This window comes from Myiozetetes cayanensis, unplaced genomic scaffold (assembly GCF_022539395.1).
Source record: "Myiozetetes cayanensis isolate MyiCay16 unplaced genomic scaffold, myiCay2020 scf17, whole genome shotgun sequence".
Taxonomy (NCBI): Eukaryota; Metazoa; Chordata; class Aves; order Passeriformes; family Tyrannidae; genus Myiozetetes; species Myiozetetes cayanensis.
In genome coordinates, this window is record NW_026087378.1 from 14,941,239 (window position 1) to 14,959,952 (window position 18,714).

At 53.5% G+C, this 18,714-nt stretch overlaps 2 protein-coding genes across 7 annotated transcripts in view; one reads left to right on the forward strand and one right to left on the reverse strand.

Annotated features, from left to right (window-relative positions):
- Positions 1 to 6,405, reverse strand: part of SEPTIN8 (septin 8) — a 39,927-nt gene extending 33,522 nt beyond the window's left edge. For 5 of the 6 annotated variants that reach the window (XM_050311826.1, XM_050311825.1, XM_050311822.1 and 2 more), the window contains exon 1: positions 6,249 to 6,405. In XM_050311826.1, the coding sequence (XP_050167783.1) occupies positions 6,249 to 6,278 (30 nt within the window). In that variant the 5' untranslated portion in view covers positions 6,279 to 6,405. Of the gene's footprint in view, positions 1 to 5,750; positions 5,770 to 6,248 lie in introns of those variants that run through there. The other variant, XM_050311829.1, reaches the window with a different exon arrangement.
- Positions 6,406 to 10,378: 3,973 nt separating this feature from the next.
- On the forward strand, positions 10,379 to 13,567 carry SOWAHA (sosondowah ankyrin repeat domain family member A). The gene is given in 2 exon segments (XM_050311862.1): positions 10,379 to 10,675; positions 10,678 to 13,567. Coding segments are annotated over 2 exon segments (1,374 nt in total). The 5' UTR covers positions 10,379 to 10,410; the 3' UTR covers positions 11,787 to 13,567.
- The last annotated feature ends 5,147 nt before the right edge of the window (positions 13,568 to 18,714 follow it).

The window sequence follows — 18,714 nt, forward strand, 5'->3', positions numbered from 1 at the left end:
AACTGTGGCAGAGCTGAGAGCCAGGATCAGCGTGGATTAGGATGGAAGGCCCGGCCAGCCTGCCGTAAGCAGGGTCTGCACCAGAGACCCGGCGATGCCCCTCTGCCCCGAGCTGCCCCCACACCCCGGGCACCCCAGGAGCACAGCCAGTGCCTGGCACAGCGTGGATCATCTCCCCTCCCAGCACCCACCTGAGCAACGCGGCTGCTCCGGAGGGTTCATCTCCCAGCGTCACTGCGAGCACTGGGAACGCGCTCCCCAGAGCCAAAGGCATTCTGTGCGCAGTCCTGTGGGCTCAGGGAACTCACTCAGGAGAGCAGGGGCTCAGGGAACTCGGGAGAGCAGGGGCTGAGGGCTGTGTCCTGCCCGGTACAGCCAGAGGACTCAGGATGGGTTCCTCACACATGTGCTGCAGGGTGGCACAGCCTCCCCACAGCACCTTGTCCCTGGTGGCACAGCCTCCCCACAGCACCTTGTCCCTGGTGGCACAGCTCCCCACAGCACCTTGTCCCTGGTGGCATAGCCTCCCCACGGCACCTTGTCCCTGGTGGCACAGCCTCCCACGGCACCTTGTCCCCGGTGGCACAGCCTCCCCACGGCACCTTGTCCCCAGTGGCACAGCTCCCCACAGCACCGTGTCCCTGGTGGCACAGCCTCCCCACGGCACCTTGTCCCTGGTGGCACAGCCTCCCCATGGCACCTTGTCCCTGGTGGCACAGCTCCCTACGGCACCTTGTCCCTGGTGGCACAGCCTCCCCACAGCACCTTGTCCCTGGTGGCACAGCCTCCCCACGGCACCTTGTCCCTGGTGGCACAGCCTCCCCACAGCACCTTGTCCCCGGTGAGCTGCGGAGGGGACAGTCCGGGCCCCCACGGACACCCGGCCCAGGCAGCTCCCTGGGACAGCCTGGCTCTGAGGCAGCTGCAGCCAGCGGGCAGGAGCCCCGAGGCAGGGTGCTCCATGGGAACCTCGCTCTGGGCGTCTGACATCTCCGGAATTCCATGTGTGTGGGAGACGGACACTTCTGGGTTTCACAAAGGAATCTGAACATCTAAACAAAGTGGTGTCTCCACAGCCCTGACCCCAGGGGCCCTGGTCAGCCACGAGCCGAGAGTGGCGACCAGGGCTGTATCCAAGAATCCTGCGGTTCCCACTGACACCATCCTCCTCTGGAACTGTCCCGTCACCCCACTTTGGAGGGTCTGGCTCCCTGTTTGGCTCCACCTTCTGCATCCAAATGCCACAAGCTGGAGGTGAGCATGGCTGCTTATGCCAGAGAAGAGGCTCTGGAAGAAAAGCACATGGTTGGGACTGAGAAGAAGCAGCACTTTCAGTATTTTTTTCTCGCTTGAGCTGCTCTGGGAGCAGAGATGGGCTCTGTCAGCTGTCTGACCTTCTATGATACACGAACACAAATGCAAAGCTTCAGCTACAAACCTGGAGCTTGGTGCAGATGTGCCCACACCCTGCATGTTTCCCTCAGTCCCATCACCTCCCAAATTCCTCCTCATTGCACAACCCAGGAAAAGCCAATTCAGCGCCATGCCAGTTTCTTCCCCTCCCAAGCTCGGAGCCAAAGGAGCAGAAGGAAAGGAGAGGAGCAGAGAAGCGAGGCTGTTGCTCCTGCAGACAGAACAGCCCAGCCCTGAGCCCTCAGCTCGCACGGCCGTGCCTCGAGACGACAGCACTGGGGACAGCGGGGGCACTCGGAGACAGGGCTGTGCCTCTCCCTGCAGCTGGCTGGCTGTCCTGCCACACAAGATAATATTTAGGGAGCTTTTGGCCTTCCAGCAGTGCTGGAGACTGGCTGACAGCTGCCACCACAGCACTGACAACAAGCCCTGACACCGGGCTGGCCTCCTGAAAGAGAGTTATTCTTCAGGCTTTCACTTGTTTTGCCGATGCTGAGGGCACACACAGCCTCAGCCTTCCACCCACGCCTCCACCCCCGGCCTCAGCCTCCCACCCACCCCCGGCCTCGGCGCTCGCTGCAGTTCCGAGCGTTCAGAGCAGCTCTGGAGCTCCCACACACAGCATGTTGCATCTCTGCTGCAAGAAGAGACCGACAGCAACAGCACCATAGCAGGGAAGGGGAAAAAATTGCAAAAAATCTTATTCTGGGCAACATTGGTTCACAGTGCACACACTGAAAATAAGTGTTTAACTGTGATGGGCTGTGGTTGAGCTGACTGGCCCCGTGGCTGAGGCAGTCAGAGATGGTTTCCAGTGTGAGGACAGGCGAGTCTCCCAGGGAGGCACTGCAGGGCTCGGAGAGGCAATCACCAATTTGTCCCCTCCACTGGAAGACCATTTTCTCCATCGTTCCTTCCCAAAAAGGCATACGCTACAGGCAGAATTGCTGGCCAGGGCAGGGAGAGAAAGGGCTGCTCCTGCTGGGCTCGCTTCCTGGTGTTTGCTACCAGCTTGGAGAAAAATCTGTCACTTGTGTTCCACTCTGCATGGGAGATCGCTTGAGTTTTTCCAGGCTAAAGGTAAAGTAACTGAATGGCAAAAACAGACAAGAAAATTTAATCCTGGAACTTCCAAATGGTGCCTCTGGCTGGGCAAAAAAATAGAGCCAGGGGAATGTCAGAAGTTAAGTCAACCCCATTTTCCGCTGGAATTAAGCCATGGAAAAGTTTTCCTTGAGAGTGTGATTAAAAGAAAATGTAAGCCTGTGCTTAGGACCCGCAGTGATAAGACTTCTGGCAACCTCTCTGCCCTGGTCACGCTAGACAGAACCGCTCTCAGCTTACTCCTCATGCCCATCTTTCACAAATTAAGATGTCACACTGGCCCCTCACAGGGAGGAGCAGGTTTAGGCTGTGCAGTCATTAAGTGAAACCCTGAGCTTACAGAAAACAGCAGCAACACATGAAGTTTATCCCAACCAGGCAGTTATGGCAGGAACAGCACCATTCAAAGGTCCCTCTCCTCCCACAGAGCTGGGAGCAGGTGACAAGAAGGCAGTGGTGTGTCAACAGGTAACGCTCACACAGCTGCTAAACTGGCCAGATCCGCCCCAAGCTCAGCAACTCACTACAACAAAACAAATCCCATTGTCCATTTCCAGTGAGCAAGATGCTGTTCAGCTTCCCTCTGTATCAGGTGGTGTTTTTTCTGCAAGATCTTCTAAGGGACATTAATTTACAGTACAGCTGCCAGTACCAGCCAGATGTCAATCACTGAGATGAAGGGCAATCTCAGGACTGCATGTAGACAGCTGTCCCACAACCACAGCTCTCACACTGCCATGTACAAGTGTCCAGTGCTCTCCTCACTGGGCATCAATGTTCACACATCCCTGTCCCTGCAGGCAGCCACAGTGTGCACACCAAGCAATCAGCCACGGCATCTTCCAGAGTTAACTTTGCACTTTGAACTGTTATCTCAGCCCAACCCTGAGGCTGAGGACACCTTCTCCTTCTCACAGAACGCAGCTGCTCAGCTGGGAGCCCAAGCAACTGCCTTTGCACCTCCAACTCAGACTGTGGGTTAATGCAGATAGTTAAGGAACAGCATTTTGTGAGGTCGATGGGTTTCATTTAAAAAGAGAAAGCAACAGATTTGGGAGTTTCGAAAAAGCTTCTTAAAAGCAAAACAGTCTTACAGTCTCAGTCTCACATCTCATCCCATTTACTCTCCTACGCACCTCCAGTCGCTTCTCCGTCACTCCTTCTCCTTCCAGCTTTTCTAGCTTCCTTCAGAGCTTCTGCACTTCCCTGCTGCACTTCACACACCTCCTGGCTTCCACCTGCACGTGGTGGTTGGGCTGTGTCCCACTCAGCACCCCCAGATCCTTGCTGATACTGCCAGTGTCTGCTCCAGCACACGGGCACTGCCTGTGCCAGCTCAGCACTGCCCAGGCCAGGCCGTGGAGAAGCTCTGAGTCTTGATGACAGAGCATTTCATAACTGAACCAACTATCAGCTCTCTCCCCACTCTGCTGCTGAGAAGCCTTGGGTCTCCAGAAGCGATGCCTGCAGACCAAGCCTGAGCAAGGCAGTGGTGAGCCACGTTCCCAGATCAGCAGGAACTTCAGCCTCCAGGGGCTGAAGCAAATCTCTCTCACAACACTACATTCACAAAAACAAAGGCGGTGTTGAGCACCACTGGTGTGATCCTGCTGCCTCAGAGGCAGCTTTCCATGGGCCAGCTTCCTCTCATTTGCTTTTGTTGGTCATTTCCAACAGCAGCACTTGAAGGGAACTTTATTGTGCTGGAGACAGAGGCATTTTGGAGGGCTGTACAAGGGAAGCGTGCATCTGGGGAGTTTTCAAAACACATTATCCAAACCTAAGGGTCACTACATTCCAGGATGTCAGTGTCAGCTGGACACTTATAAATAGCTTCAACCATCTGAATAGCATGGCCTATTGTGTGTCAAAACCCTCCTTCAGAGGCTTTTTCGACATTACTTCCCACTGCTGATACCAACAGCTGGTAAAAATAAATGAATTTATCATCACTGTGTTTGGCAGTAATGAGCTACTCCCACATGGAATTTCTGCTCTGGAAACTGAGGCACAGCGATATAAAGTGGCACCAAGAAAGCTGTGAGCCCTGCAGAAAGAACAGCTTGGAACACCTGAATCATGAGATTTCCATGATACTGCCAGAGGAACAGCATCAGAGCCGAGACACAGCCTAAGGGTAAAACAGCAGCTGGGACAGACCTCTGCCCCATGTCAAATGGAGAAGAGACAGTGCTCTCTCCCCTGCTTCTGCCAGATCTGTGCTCCCAGGAGAAAGGCAAACTAAGACCATCAGAGCACCAGATCTACTGGGTCTGCAGATCCCTATAAGCTCTCCCGGCACATAGGAAGCAGATTTCCTCCTAATGGAATTGGGCACTCAAGCCATGCTGGAGCCAAGCCATTTCCCTTTGGTGCCCAAATGAGAGTCAAGCACCTTTGGGAGCCTTTTTTTCCCCATCCCCTTTCTTTTTTAAAAAGAAAAGTGTTAGAATACTGATGTAAGTACACCAAGCATTCTTTACCCGCACCAAAGAACACAAATTAAGCTTCATTTTCTCCAGAACTAGGCAATATTTTAGGTTCCTGTAACATCTATGAAAACCTGCACAGGCAGCAGCAGGCACACCAAATTACCATTAAAGGTATTTATATATGATACCAATTCAGAACGGATTGCAGTGAGACAGTCATAGTGTTTCCATTCCCTGCCATTGGCTTTACCCTAATCCCCTCCCTCCCAGAGCCTAAAAACATTAGCTTCCTTAAACGAGAGCCTCAAATCAATTTTCCTTCATGCAAGTTTTAAGTAAGTTACAGTTTTGCAAATTCATTCTTGAGCTGGAAACTTTTGGGCCAGGATTCAAAGAAATGAAGCAGAGTTTGAGATTCTTGGCAAAAAGTAGCTTTCAAAGAAAACAGTAGCAGGGACTTGTTTGTGCTCAAACGGCATCCCAGTAATTCAGACAGCCACCACTGCTGTTCCCATTTATTTAGTAATAGCACACCAGACTTTTCTGACTTTGGAGAACTATGCTACTTAATGCGGTAAAAATGTTTTTAGCTCTGCAAGGCTACGAGACGCATCACCGAGCTATTTCACGAGAGCAGTCTTCCAACAACAACAGAAAATTCAAGCGGTAGACAAAGAATAGTTTAGAGCCGACACAGATTTTAGCCAGATTGACTTCCGATAGCAGTTATACAACATGTGAGCTGCAGAGAGGCGGCGGAGCGCGGGTCACGCTCCATATTTGCTGTACAGCATTCCTTACCCCGGCAGGGTCTGCTCTGCCCGCGTCTGAACCGTGTGTCTCTCGCAGCTCTACATACACCGCTAAGTTACTGTCGCGGAGTGTTTGGATACCGGCGCTGTGTACACAGCTCGTGTTTCGGAAGGTCTGAGCCGGTTCCTTTCCTCCCCCCGGCGCGGGCGCTGCCCTCCCGCAGGCACACGGACCGGACACGCTGTGGGAGCATCCCGGACATCCCGGCAGGAGCCTCCGAGCGTGGCGGTACCGCTCCAGCTCCAGCTCCAGCTCCAGCTCCAGCTCCAGCTCCAGCCACGGCCCCTCCGCCCGCTCTTCCCTTCCCTCCCGCCCCCGGCGCTGCGGGACCTTCCCGCAGGGACTGTCCCCGCACCCCCGGCCCCGCCCGCTCCCTCCGCAGAGCCCCCGGCGCGCATCCCCCCGGCCCCGCCAGCCGCGGGGCCATCCCCGCTCCGAGCGAGGCAGAGCCGGGCCGTGTGCCCGGCAGAGCGCGGCCCTGCTCACCGAGAAGCGCTCCAGGTCGGTGGCGGCCATGGCCGGGAGCGGCGGTGCTGCCCGCGCGGGAGGATGCGGGGAATGGATCCAATATGGCCACTTCCTGGAACTCCCCCCGCCCGCCGCAGGCACCGCCCGCCCGCCCGACCGCGGGCACCGGGGCCGGGCGGCACGGCCGGGGCGGGACGGGCCCGCCCTAGGGGAGGAACCGGGGCCCGGCCGCGCAGGGCGGCACCGGAGGGGAGCGGGGCCCTCCCCCAGCGGGGCCGGCGGCGAGCGCAGAGCACCGATCACGGAGTACCGAGCACCGAGCACGGAGCACCGAGCACGGAGCACCGGCGGCCCGGCAGCGGCAGAGCGCTGGGAGCGCCCAGCACCGCAAGGCGGGCACAAACCGTGCCCGGCTGCGGCCGCGGGACGGCCCCAGCACCCCGGCAGGGTTCACACAGCCCCATTTAAAGGTCGGACTCGATGGCCTCAGAGGTGTTTCCAGCCTTGCTGGTTCTGTGGTTTCCCCATCGCGGGAAGCCCCCAACGCCCAGCAGGCTGGAAGGGCACCCCACGCCGCGGTGCCGCTGTCACACGCGGGGGCCCCGCCGGCGCTGCGGGCACAGCGTGGGTTCCACCGGGACGAGAGCTCGCGGCCCTCACGCTGCCTGTGCTTATGTGAGTTAAAGTGTGCAGCAGAGGACTGGGAGCCTTTCTTCATCATTCCTTCCCACAGAAAGCACAAAGCCAAGCCCGTCGGTCTCTGTGACTGCACAGACACTGGTGTTTCGTGAGCTGGGAGCACAGAGCAGTTTCTGTTGCGTGCTGGTGCCCTCTGCTGCAGTGCAGCCCGGCACAGCTCCACAGAGCCACCTGTGCCGCTGGCTCCCCAGACCTGGCAGTGCTCAAGACCAGTCTGGATGTGGCTTGCAGCAATCTGGTCTAGTGGAAGTTTTAATCCCAATATTAGAGAAGTTGAGAGGGTGTTATTCAAGTGATCTGCTTTTTGAAATATGATAGATCTAGTGCAGGTCAGAGAAGCTGGTTTCCTGTCCTTCCTGAGGAGACTACCTACAACCAAATTCATTCTGCTAATCCATGTTTTAGTTCTGAATAAAGACAGGTTTTAAAAAATATTGTACTTCTCTGAAAAGGTCATTGCTGAACACCATCTGCTAATTTTTTTCACCAAAATGACCAAAACCACTCCTGTCACAGCCGCAGCCCTGTGTTAATGCTGCCAGGGACAGCAAAGCTGTCCTGCTGGTCCCTGGCACCTGGAGCTGACTCTCTCCACCCTCAGCAGTGTATAAGCTTGCTGAACCTTTTATTCATTTATCTCTCACGAGTGAGATGTTCCTGCAGACATTCACTTTGCCATCTTGTTTCTTTGGCCCATTCCCAAAGGTCCTCCAGTTCTCCCTGGCTCCTTCAGCAAAAATGGGGAAGCTAAATCTGGTATTTCTGGTGTACAGATGCAAGTAGAACAGTTTATATAGAAGCAGAGTTGGTAATTTTCCCTGACAATAAAATGCACAATGTAACAAGAGGAGGCTCACAAAAGCTGATTCCCAAACAGCTGCTGGTTTCTGTGAGCTGCAGGTCAGATGCAAAGATTCAGGGCATAAAGGAAATAGTGAGACATTTCAACAGATCAAGAGCCACCACTGCTGTGTGCTGGCTCTGAGCTGCGCTGCTCAGCCCTCCTGCAGCTGGAATCCTCTGTCCCTTTGTCCAGCAGCGCTGCCACCAGCGTGGGGCAGAGCTCTGGAACAGCAGAGCAGGTGTAAAAGGGCACAATTATTTTTAAATACCTTGTTATTTCAAAAAGCACACTGTATCTAATGCCAGTTCAAGAGAAGCCCTGCTAATTTCAAAAGGTTCAGTTGCATAAAAACTGTTTCAAGAGAAGTGAATTGGATTTGGTGGCTCCTTTAATTGCTAAGGCACGAATTGTTCAGCAAATTATTCCTAATAGCGCCTTAATTAATAGTATATTACAGTGCTGGATGCTCTTGCAAGGCTTTTAAACTCTGTGGAATATTTGTACCTGCTAAATCCACAGTGAATTTAGGGTGAGCTATGAATTCCCTACTGGTGAAGAGCTGGTGCAGAGCATAAAGGACTGGAGAGGTACAAATGTGTCCCTGGAACCTCTTTGTCCTGGGGAGAGGAGAGAAAATGCCCCTCTCTGCATGGCACTGCAGCAGCCCAGTTCTGATGGTGGGGAGACCAGCAGGAGTTGCTTTACCTCTTCATGTTCTGACCCCAGGAACGGGAAATGGAAGTGGAGAGAAGTAAATGCTAAAACAGCCCCTTTGACTTCACAGGCAGCCACAGAGAGCAAGAGCTCATCCCACCTGCCACAGGAGTGCAGCAGCAAGATCAAGGCCTTTTGAAGATGGCTGCGTCTTTCAGGGCTGAGTAAAAAACTTGATCTTCAAATCCAGGTGGTGCAGATAAACAGAACTCCTTCAGGGTTTTCAACCTGAAGAGGAAGTAGCTGGGGATTACTAGAAACCAAATGGTTTATAGCTACACTTTTAGCAGCAGCACCACCAAGCACTTTATTAAACTTCCACTGGTTATACTGACAATATATGGAGCTCATAAGGCATGTCTACAGAAATGCTACCCTCAGATGGGACCTCAGATCGAAGGCTTGGCTGCTGAGCAGGGAGGTCCTGGGAGCCTGGTACATGGAAATCCCTCTGCAGGAATGGTGCCTGGCTGGGGATAAAATAAGTGGGATGTGACAGCTCATGTGCACCCTCATGGTCTTAAGGATACAGGGGTGTGATGCCTGTGCAGGCAGGGATGGGGTGCAGGGAGCCCAAGGCCATACCCCACCACACCTGAACCAAATCAAGCAACAGGAGCAACTTCTCCCTTAACATTTGTAACATAAGAAAATGCTTTCCAGAAGAGCCTATTCTTCTGAACCATTTTCACTCCTCTCAGGCATTTGCAGATACAAACTGTAATCCTCGGGTAGAGCTGAAAGTTTGCAATGCAAAAATCACAGACTGCTGAGATTTTCTTATGCCTGCAATGGATTCCTGTAAGGATGTGAACAGTGGAAGCAAGGCACAACAATTGATATTTGGATGCAGGCTCATTATTAGGTCTCTACGTAGGCTGGCAGGCTGTGGCGATGCCATGAGCTGCAGAGCAGTGCTCACACAGCAGAGGGGCTGCTCAGCGAGGCCGAGGCTGCTGTGTGTGCCACGTGAACAGGCAGCAATGAGGTGGATTCACATGGAAACAGGGAGCTACTACAAGAAGATTACACATCGTTATGTGAAAGAGCATTAGAGCAGCAAAATGATTTTAAGGAACTGCTTTGGCACCAGCTCATTAGCAAGAGATGAAATAGTTTTTCAGACATTTGCACAAAGATGGAGAAAGAAGGGGAAAGATTGCCAAAGGAAGACTGAGCGATCTGTGGCAAGAGGATCTTCCAGACTCAGTAAAAGGTGTGAAGAAGCAGAAGGGAGGTCAGCATAAGCAAGGGAGGAGAGAGATGCACTGGGTGGGGGATATGATAATAGATATACGATAATATATATAACATCACATAGGGGTGAGGGTATCTCCAAAGACTGACCCATCCACCAATCTTCTGACTCATTTTGAGGCATCAGATCGAGGCTCTCGCAGGACACCAGAGGCTTCTCGGAGAATGGAGACCGAACTTTGCAGAGTGATTTCTACCTAAAGCTGCTTCCACTTATCTGCTACTGAAACAATCAAACAAAACCCCACTCGTTCTAGGAAGCATGAAGACGAGTAAATCGATGAAGCGTCCACTCCTGCCCGAGGAGTCTCCGGAGAACTGATACCCCCGTGTCCTCACCCAGGGCTCGGCTCTGTGTGCGCTCCCGCCGCCCCCGCCCGTGCGGTCCGGCCGCTCCGCGGAGCCGGGGCTCGGTCGGTGCCGGTGCTCGGCGCGGTGCTCGGCGCGGTGCTCGGCGCGGTGCTCGGTCGGTGCCGCCCCCGCAGTGCCGCCCCGCGGGCGGTGCCGGCGCCGGGGCCGCTCCTTTGCCCGTGCGGGCGGTGTCGGGGCGGTGTCGGGGCGGGGCAGACCGAGCACCTCCGCGCCCACCGCCGCAGGTGCCGTCGCCGGTGCCGCTGCCCGAGAGCCCCGGCGGGCCCGTGCGGCACCCCCACCTGTGGCGACGGGATGGCGGAGCTGGCGCTGAGCGCGGAGGCGGTGCTGGGCTTCCTGCGGGAGCGCGGCGGGCGGGTGCGCAACGCCGAGCTGGTGAGCGCCTTCCGGCCGCTGCTGGAGCCCGCCGGGGCCGGGGCCGGGGCCGGGGCCGGGGAGGCGGCGGGGCGGGCGGAGCGGCGGGAGCGGTTCAAGGCGGCGGTGAACGCCGTGGCCACGGTGAAGGACATCGACGGCACCAAGTTCGTGGTGCTGCGGCGGGAGCTGCGCTCAGCCCCGCCTGCGGGGGCGCGATGGCGCCGGGGGGCGATGCCGGTGCGCTCCCGGTGCCGGTCCCTGGCCCCGGCCCGGTCCCCGGCCCCGCCGGGACGCCCCCCGAGGAGCCGCCGGGGCCGCGGGCGGTGTCCGAGCTGCGGGGCCTGTTCCAGGGCGGCGGCGGCGGGGTGCCCCTGCCCGGCGGCGCGGGGGGGGCCCGGCGGGAGCCGCCCCCCAAGCCCTGCATGCTGCCCGTGCGCTGCGTGCCCGTCCCCACCGCGCCCGCGGAGCCGCCGGCAGCGCGGGCCGAGCCGCCCGCAGCGCTGTCCCCGCCGTCCCTGGAGGACGACGCCGGGTCCCGCTCCCCGGGGCTGCGGCGGGGCTCCAAGGCCCACCGGGGCAGCGAGGAGACCGTGGTGCCGCTGGAGCAGGCGGAGCACCAGTGGCTGGTGCTGGCGGCCGGCGGGCAGTGGACGCAGCAGCTCCACGGGCTCCTGCTGGGCGATGCCAGCCTGGCGGCTCGCAGGGACTTCGTGTCCGGCTTCACCGCCCTGCACTGGGCCGCCAAGAGCGGCAACTGCGACATGGTGACCAACATCATCCGGGCGGCAGAGAAGGGGGGGGCCCGCGTCAACGTGGATGCCCGGTCGCACGGCGGGTACACGGCCCTGCACCTCGCCGCCATCCACGGCCAGGACAAGATCATCACCATGCTGGTCTACAGCTACCACGCCAACACCGAGCTGAGGGACTACAGCGGGAAGAAGGCACACCAGTACTTGAAGGAAGGGACCTCCCTCACGATCAGGCGCCTGCTGGGGGACCCCAGCCTTTCCCAAAACATGGAGCACTCCGTGCCCATCAAGAAGTCCACAAAGCTTGCGGCTTCAATCTTGAGCTCCACTAGCACCTTCCTGGGGGTCATATCCGATGACATGGCTTTCTACGATCTCACCAAGGGTTTAAGGAAGCCCTCGACTTTAAACAAGCTTCTGGCTGCCACTACGGGCCCGAGGAGGAAGCCAAAGACCAGAGGGGGCTTCCCTTCATATTCCTCCCTCTCCGAGGTGATGGAGGAGGAGGAAGAGGTCGTCATGAAACGCAGACCCGTTTCTGAGCTGTTCTTTGGCCACTAGCCTCTGCCTTACTGTGATCAAAATTGTTGAGTAACGTGGCTGGTGTCTCAGTTTCTCTCGCAGAAGCAGTTTGGATTTCTTCTCTCCGTGTCTGTCATTTCGGATGTTTGACTAAATCGTCGATCCGGTCTGGATCCAAAGTTCACAGGATGGAAACCCAGCTCCAGGTGCCTGTGGGAAGGGAGCTGCCAGGGAGTGCTGTACATGCTGTCTGAACCATCGTGCGGATGCACCGGTGGAGACCACAGACTTTATACTTGATGCTTGAAAAACTAAAACGGCCTCTGTGTGTGTAGACAGGTGAAAATGCTTGAGGTACAGCCATCTTGATGTGTGTTCCTCGGATGGAGAGCAGAAGAAAGGTGAAGGATTGTGTATTTTACACTGTGAACAGCAAGCTGGTAGCTGGCTACTTAAACAGGGCTTGTTATCTAACAGGCTTAAATTATCAGAGGAAAGATACATAGTTTTCTATGATGTTTCTGATTATTTTGGTAGAAGAAGAGGGATATTTCTATTTACAAAAATTGTGTACTTTTTCAAAACTAAGTTTCTCACTATCAGAAATACTAACAATAATCTCAGTTGTTGCCTTATGCATTTCTTTAGATGAACAACTTAAAGAGAACCCAACCTTCAGCACTCAAGTCACCATGACTTGTCTACCTCAGTTTGGAAGCTTGGTTAGCGTTTTGATTTTTCTTCTCTTCCCGAAAGACTTTTGACCAGGTGGTACTGACCACATGTCTTGATGATACTGTGAACATTCAAACGTGACTATAGTTCAGTCAACTTAATCTGAATAAAAAAACCTTGTTGATAGTGAAAAACTGAACTGAAAAGCTGGGAATCAGAACCTGCAGAGTTTCTAAGTAGCCAACTGGAAACAAAGTTGGGCTCGTATGTCTGATTCTTTCTGTTTAAAACTTGGCCTTTGATTTTGACCTATTCACAATAAATGTTTATAAACATTGGGCTTTATGTTAAGTGTTTCATGATGGAATGTCTGCATGACCTCTTACAGCAATGTTTATCTTAACAGCATGATTCATTGACCTAAAACTAGCTCGTCTTTTGTATGATTAACATGATTGTTCTATATAGAGAGCTACACGTAGCTCCAAAAAGCATGCTAACTGCAGGTTAAGGAGTATACTTGCAGTGAGATTATTATTTTTTTAATTACCATTTGGTTAAAGGTAACGCAGAGAGGCAGAGCTGTGAACAGAAACTGTCCAAATCCTAGGGCCAGTCTGCTAAAACAGCACATTTTCTGTAAAATGTGACTAGAAACCTGTATGGCTGAGGTGATGAAGGTGACAGCGGTGCTGTGCTGGCTCTGCTTCGCAGCCCCATCGGGTGTGTTGGTTTGCACACAGAAACACTTGTTTGCATGCTTTACCTTTCTGTCCAAGTCAGTGACTTCAGGAATGTGGGGTTTTTCTGCCTTGAATTAAGCCTAGCACTTGTAACTGGCTCTAACTGGCTTGTGCCAAATGCTCAGCAAGGAATGCTGTAGGACTGAAGGTGGAGGCACTGCCCTCTGTGCTTTCGAGTGCTCTCCCTGGAGTCCCTGGAGTCGGTGCTGCGGGTGGGGAGTGTGATCAGAGCTTGCAGTGGGCTCTGGTGCACCTGTTCTAGGAAGAGACTGGATTATTCTGCACCGGTCTGCTTCTGCATTGAACTCATTAAGTTGTTAAGCAAAGGTTAATGATCAAGCACCTCATGACTTCTATATCTGGAGTAGGGTTTTAAAAAAATAAAATCCAATTTGCTGCGTAGCTGTTGGTGTGACTGCTGACCAGCGTGGTCCTTTGAAGCCTTGATTTGTGCTGCACTGTGCCAGCTCACAGAGCCCATGTAGAAAAGGGCCCTGTTCTAAAGTGTCTTTCTAAGTGTATGAACATGAACCACTTTGTTCTGTATTTCCTGGAACACAGAAACGTGTGTGTGCATTCCTGTTACCTCTGAGGCACTGACAGGGCTGCCGTTTGTCCCTGTGGGAATTGCAAACACTCTCCAGTTTGCCTCGGTCTTACAGGGAAGTTTGTTCACTCGTTATGGCTGTGGGCTTGATACCTGTTCAAACAACAAAACTGAACTTTTAGTGCTCCCTCTGAATAAAGCTTACCTGAGCTGGAGGCAGGGTTTAAGGATGGAGTGGTCTGTGTTTAAAAAAGCCCAGCTGACTAACCTGTAGAGCGTGGTTGTGACTTCATCTCCAGGAAACAGGGAGAAGGTTTCATTGCTCCTCTGTTGTTCTGTCAAAGAAGTCAGAGTTGATGTAAGACTTCATTACAACATGTATCATCAAGGAAATTCTGCACTACTCCTTCCTGAGAGGCACTGTGGGATGAGCTGTGTGATAGGAGAATGCCCAGCAGCAGGAGCCCTCCCAGCACTGCCCAGGGAGTGCTCCAGGCTTGGCTCGAGGGTTGGGACACAAAGGTGGGGCACTCCAGGTCGGTGCTGTGGGTGGGGGGGGCTGGGCTCAGGCTCTGTCAACAAGTTTGTGCTGTGACTCAGCTCATTCCTCTTCCTTGTTGACAGATGAAGGAAAAGATAGTCCTTAGGCAGGCTGGGGTTAGTGTACCCAGAGCAGTACAACTTCAGGTGCAGACAGATACTGAGAGGTGTTGAGAATGCACTGCTGTAATCCTGAAAATATATACAGTGCCTTTGGGTTGAAGTAAAACCCAGCCTGGCTGGGTTTTGGTTTCCCATGTTGCCATTTACACTGTGGAAGGGACTCTGCAGGATGGTCAGTGACCATGGGAGTGTTTTCCTACCTGAGACTGAGGCCAGGACTGTTTTATGAATCCCTCAGCTTGACTGAGTCTCCTGAATTTCACTGTCAAGCCCAAGTCTGGCTGAACACAGTGGAATTTTCACCTGAGTGAATGAGAGCCATGGAGTTTAGCCAGGATGCTTTCACAGGCAACAGCTGAGGCAGGGGCTGTGCCACAGTGTGCCAGGGGCTGGGCATGCAGCCTCTTGAACCCCTGGCCCAGCCCAGAGCTGGGAGCTGCCTGCCACATCATCAAAGCTGATAGCAGGAAAGGTAAAAACAAAATACCCTGAGCACCCTGGGCTCTGTTTCTGCCCTGGGGAGAGGGTTTAGTGGTGGGGAGGGGTGGCAGCTTCTGGAGGCTGGCAATGGAAGGCACAGATAAGGCACAGGAGCCCAGATTGTATTTTGCCTTGGTTACCACCCTGCCTACTTGCCACGTCTCAGTTTTCCTGCTATAAAATGGAGATAATCACCTTGGTCACTTGCTTAAAGCACAGTCTGTGCCGATACTCCAACTGAAATCAAGATAATGTTTTTAGAGCTGGAGGCAGCATGAGCAGTGTCATTCAGTGGAGCGCCTACACAAATAAAACCAGCTTGGATTTTAGTTCAGCAGCACTGGAGATCAGCAGAGCTAATGTTTGTCTGACCCTGGCTCAGTCTGCTAGGGGTAACTTGGTTTATCTGTTCCTCAGACATTTTGTCTGACAAGTATCAGCTCACAAACCTTCCCTGAGGAGCTCTGCAAACAAACCTCCAGCTGTGATTCTGCACAGAGGGGCAGACTTTGTCCTCCTGGATGTGTTTGAGCAGGGTGAGGCAGCACGGGTGGCATCAGGCTCACAGAGGTTTCTGGCCATCTCCATTCCCTTGTGGGTGCTGCAAGAAGCACCTGGACTAGGAAAGCCCTGGGAAATGCTTCTGCACTGCAGAGGAGTCTGAATGAGATTTCAGCTTCATCACAAACCCAAGGTCCAGTGGAAGAGTTGCTGAGTAACTCCAATAGACCAACAGGAGCTGCAGGCACCAGCTGGAGGTAGAGGAGGCCTTCCCAGAGTCTGCTAATTCTCCATCGCTTGCCCCTTGCTCCCACTCTTCATGTTTCACCATGACCTACATTCCTCGGATGCATTTGTCTCCTGATTTGCATGTTAATCTGAGTAAAATGGCAACATGGCACTTTCTGCTCTCTCCAGTCATTTGTACTGTTGTGGGACCCCCAAATTAAAGGTTGTTAACAGGGACTTGGCCAGAGTGCAGCTTGGGCATGAACAGCGTGGGGTTTGTTTCTCCCCCCTGCAGGGGGAGAACAGGGACAGAGCAGGACAGCACAGATCAAAAACTGCCTCCTAATGAGGAACATTCCTATTCCAGTTCCAAGGTTTATGTCACTAATTTATAAGACAAAGCAAGTCATGAAGCACATCGAGCCCTTATCCTGTTTGTAACCCCAAACCAGGCAAAACAGATCCCTGCTGTTAATATTAGCACAGCTTTAGTATGCCTTCTTCCCTTTCTGCAGGTAGAAAATAGAGATGTGCACAACAAAAATGATGCTGCCAGTGTTCAGCTTTCCCTTCCTTGGTAAGAATTCTGCTCTGTGTTTGCCCAGTTAGAGTGTTATTTCTTTTCTTCATCTGAGAGCACAAGTTTCCAGCCAAACCCAAACCCCCATTTCCCAAGAGAAAAACCATCCATCCCCATCACTTTGAGACCCTCCAGACAAGGTCAGAGACCCCAGCCAAGAAGCACAAGTGCTGTGGACTTACTGCTAACACAAACCAAATAACCTTCATTTCCCCTGAGTGGAACCCGAGTCCCAAAGTGCACAAGCCTTTGACACAAGGTCATGGTCCTGGGGGGCCAGGCCCTGCCCAGGGGCCTCCAGGTGCCCTGGTTGTCCTCACCCAGTGCCTCCTGCATGAGGCAGATGGTCACCCCAGCAGGTGTTGCCTCTCCAGGCAGCCCCTGGGACACTGCAGGACACTCACCTTGTGCTCAGGAGGGAGCTGCTGCACCCAGAGGAGGGTCCTGCAGGCACCAGCCATGGCACTGGGAGCTGGCACAGGGCAGGGATCTCTGGAGGAATTGTTTCACAAGTGGTTCCCATTTGAGGTAGTTTGGGATGTTCTTGCTCTTCCACCACGTGCTGAGCCCATTAAAAAGACCTCTGGCTCTTCATGCACATTTTTAGAAGTGTCTCTTATTCTCTAAATCAAGACTATCTGTGCAGCCCATATTCTCTCTCTGTGGATTTATCTCTGAGATGACTCAGCTTCAAGGCTCATGGGGTATTTTAGAGTCTCTCTGATAACCTTTAATGCCTCTCTTCGTTTAGCAGTGAAATTCATGTGCTGCTTCTTGAGAGCCTTTTGTGAACCCCAGAGGTTGCATGATTCCTACAGGCTGATTATTCTTTAATGTCTACGTGGGCTCCCTTCAGGCACAGATTAGTTTTGCAGTTCTGCTCCGAGTTTATTTTTAAAAATTATTCAGATGGTTGCCATGAATTCCCAAAGCAGAGAGAACATCTTTTTACTTATTAAATGCAGCTCTCACAAGCACCAAATAGATCTTTTGCAGAGTACATTTGCATTAACTCCTGCAGCCCTTCATTCCTTAATCAGTTCTACATGCAGAAGTTCCCCAGCATAACACGCCAGTGAAGAAAATGAGGCTGGGGCTTAAAACAAAATAATTAAGATCCTTCAATTTAGAGCCCAAGAGGCTGAAACAGCAGCTCCTGATCCAGCAGTGACTCTCACACATTGCAGTGGGTGTTAAATGAAATTCTAAAATGTCTACAATCTTTTCAATTGCTGCCAAGACAGATGGGCAGGACGTGCTGCTGCTTCCACTGACCGCTCCTGCCCCGCACACCTGTGCCCCCGGCTCCTGCTCTGCCTCAGGCCATACAGGGCATCTTCTTATCCCAAATCAGGGCCACCTCCTTCTGCTTAGCAGAACAGAAGCTGCTGCCGTTCTCCCACACTGCCCGTGCGTGGGTGGCCACAGGAGTTGCAGAGATCTCCTGGAATCCCAGCAGCCGCTCCACGGGGAGATCCGGGCTCCTGCATTCGCCTGTGTCACCTCCTCCTCCTCCTCAGCGCTCCTCTTCTGCTCTTCCCTGGGTGCAGCTGTCACTCCTTCACCCTCAGCTCCCCTTCCCCGTGGGGCTGGGTCACGGTGCCTCTCCCTGGCATTTAAAGGATCAGCCCTCAGGCTGCAGCAGCACCTGGCAGGGCTGGGCACAGCGGGGATTTCCTGCCTGCTCTCCCAGGGGTCAGTCCCAGGCACTCCTCACTCACCCCTGACTCTGCTCACACTGAAGTGGCTCAGCAGCCTCAGCACGGGGGAGTTGCCCAGAGGCCCTGGAAGCCAAGAGCTCCCCAGGGCTGTGGGCAGAGGGAACTCGGTGTCTCTGCTGCACGAGTCACAAAGGGGAGGCTGCTGAGGAGGAGTAGGAACAGTAATAATGTACGAGCACTGCACAGGGTTTCATTTCCAAAATCCTTACATTTGCAAGATTTTCTTCCCCAGGAAGACCGCCAGTTACTGCTACTTACAGTTCAGGTCTTAAATTTGTCTTCTGATGGTAAAGGGTCAGAGAAACCTCTCTGAGCAGTGTGAGATCACAGTGTTGTAAACACAAAGATGCTCTGCATTTCTGGTCATCTTGACTTCTAAACCACATGGCTTGAAGTTGGGAAAAAGCTGCCACATAAACAGTGGTTATTGGTGTGGGGATATAATTAGTCCTCTAAATACCAAACGATCAGCAAAAGGCAGAGGATTCAAAAGCAGGCACTCCTACCCTGTGTTAAACTGGCTGAGCTACAGGACATTCAGCATCTCCATCACTGGGACACAGTCCTGCCAGCCCCACAAACAAGTTCAGTTTGTAAGTTCTACATGGAGAAGGGATTTTAAGTGAATAATACAAACTGATGTGAAGACAAGAAGATCAGCCAGGGGATGTGGACACCACCTGCCTGACATGGTCCTGTCTCCCAGCAGCTAAAGGTAAGTTCACTGGCCTCCCTAGAGGGGTCTGTGGCCAGCACATGTCTCCATGCTGCTGAAGGGAGATGCAGCCCATCATCAGGAACAGGCTGTGTCTTCATCCTGCAGGTAATG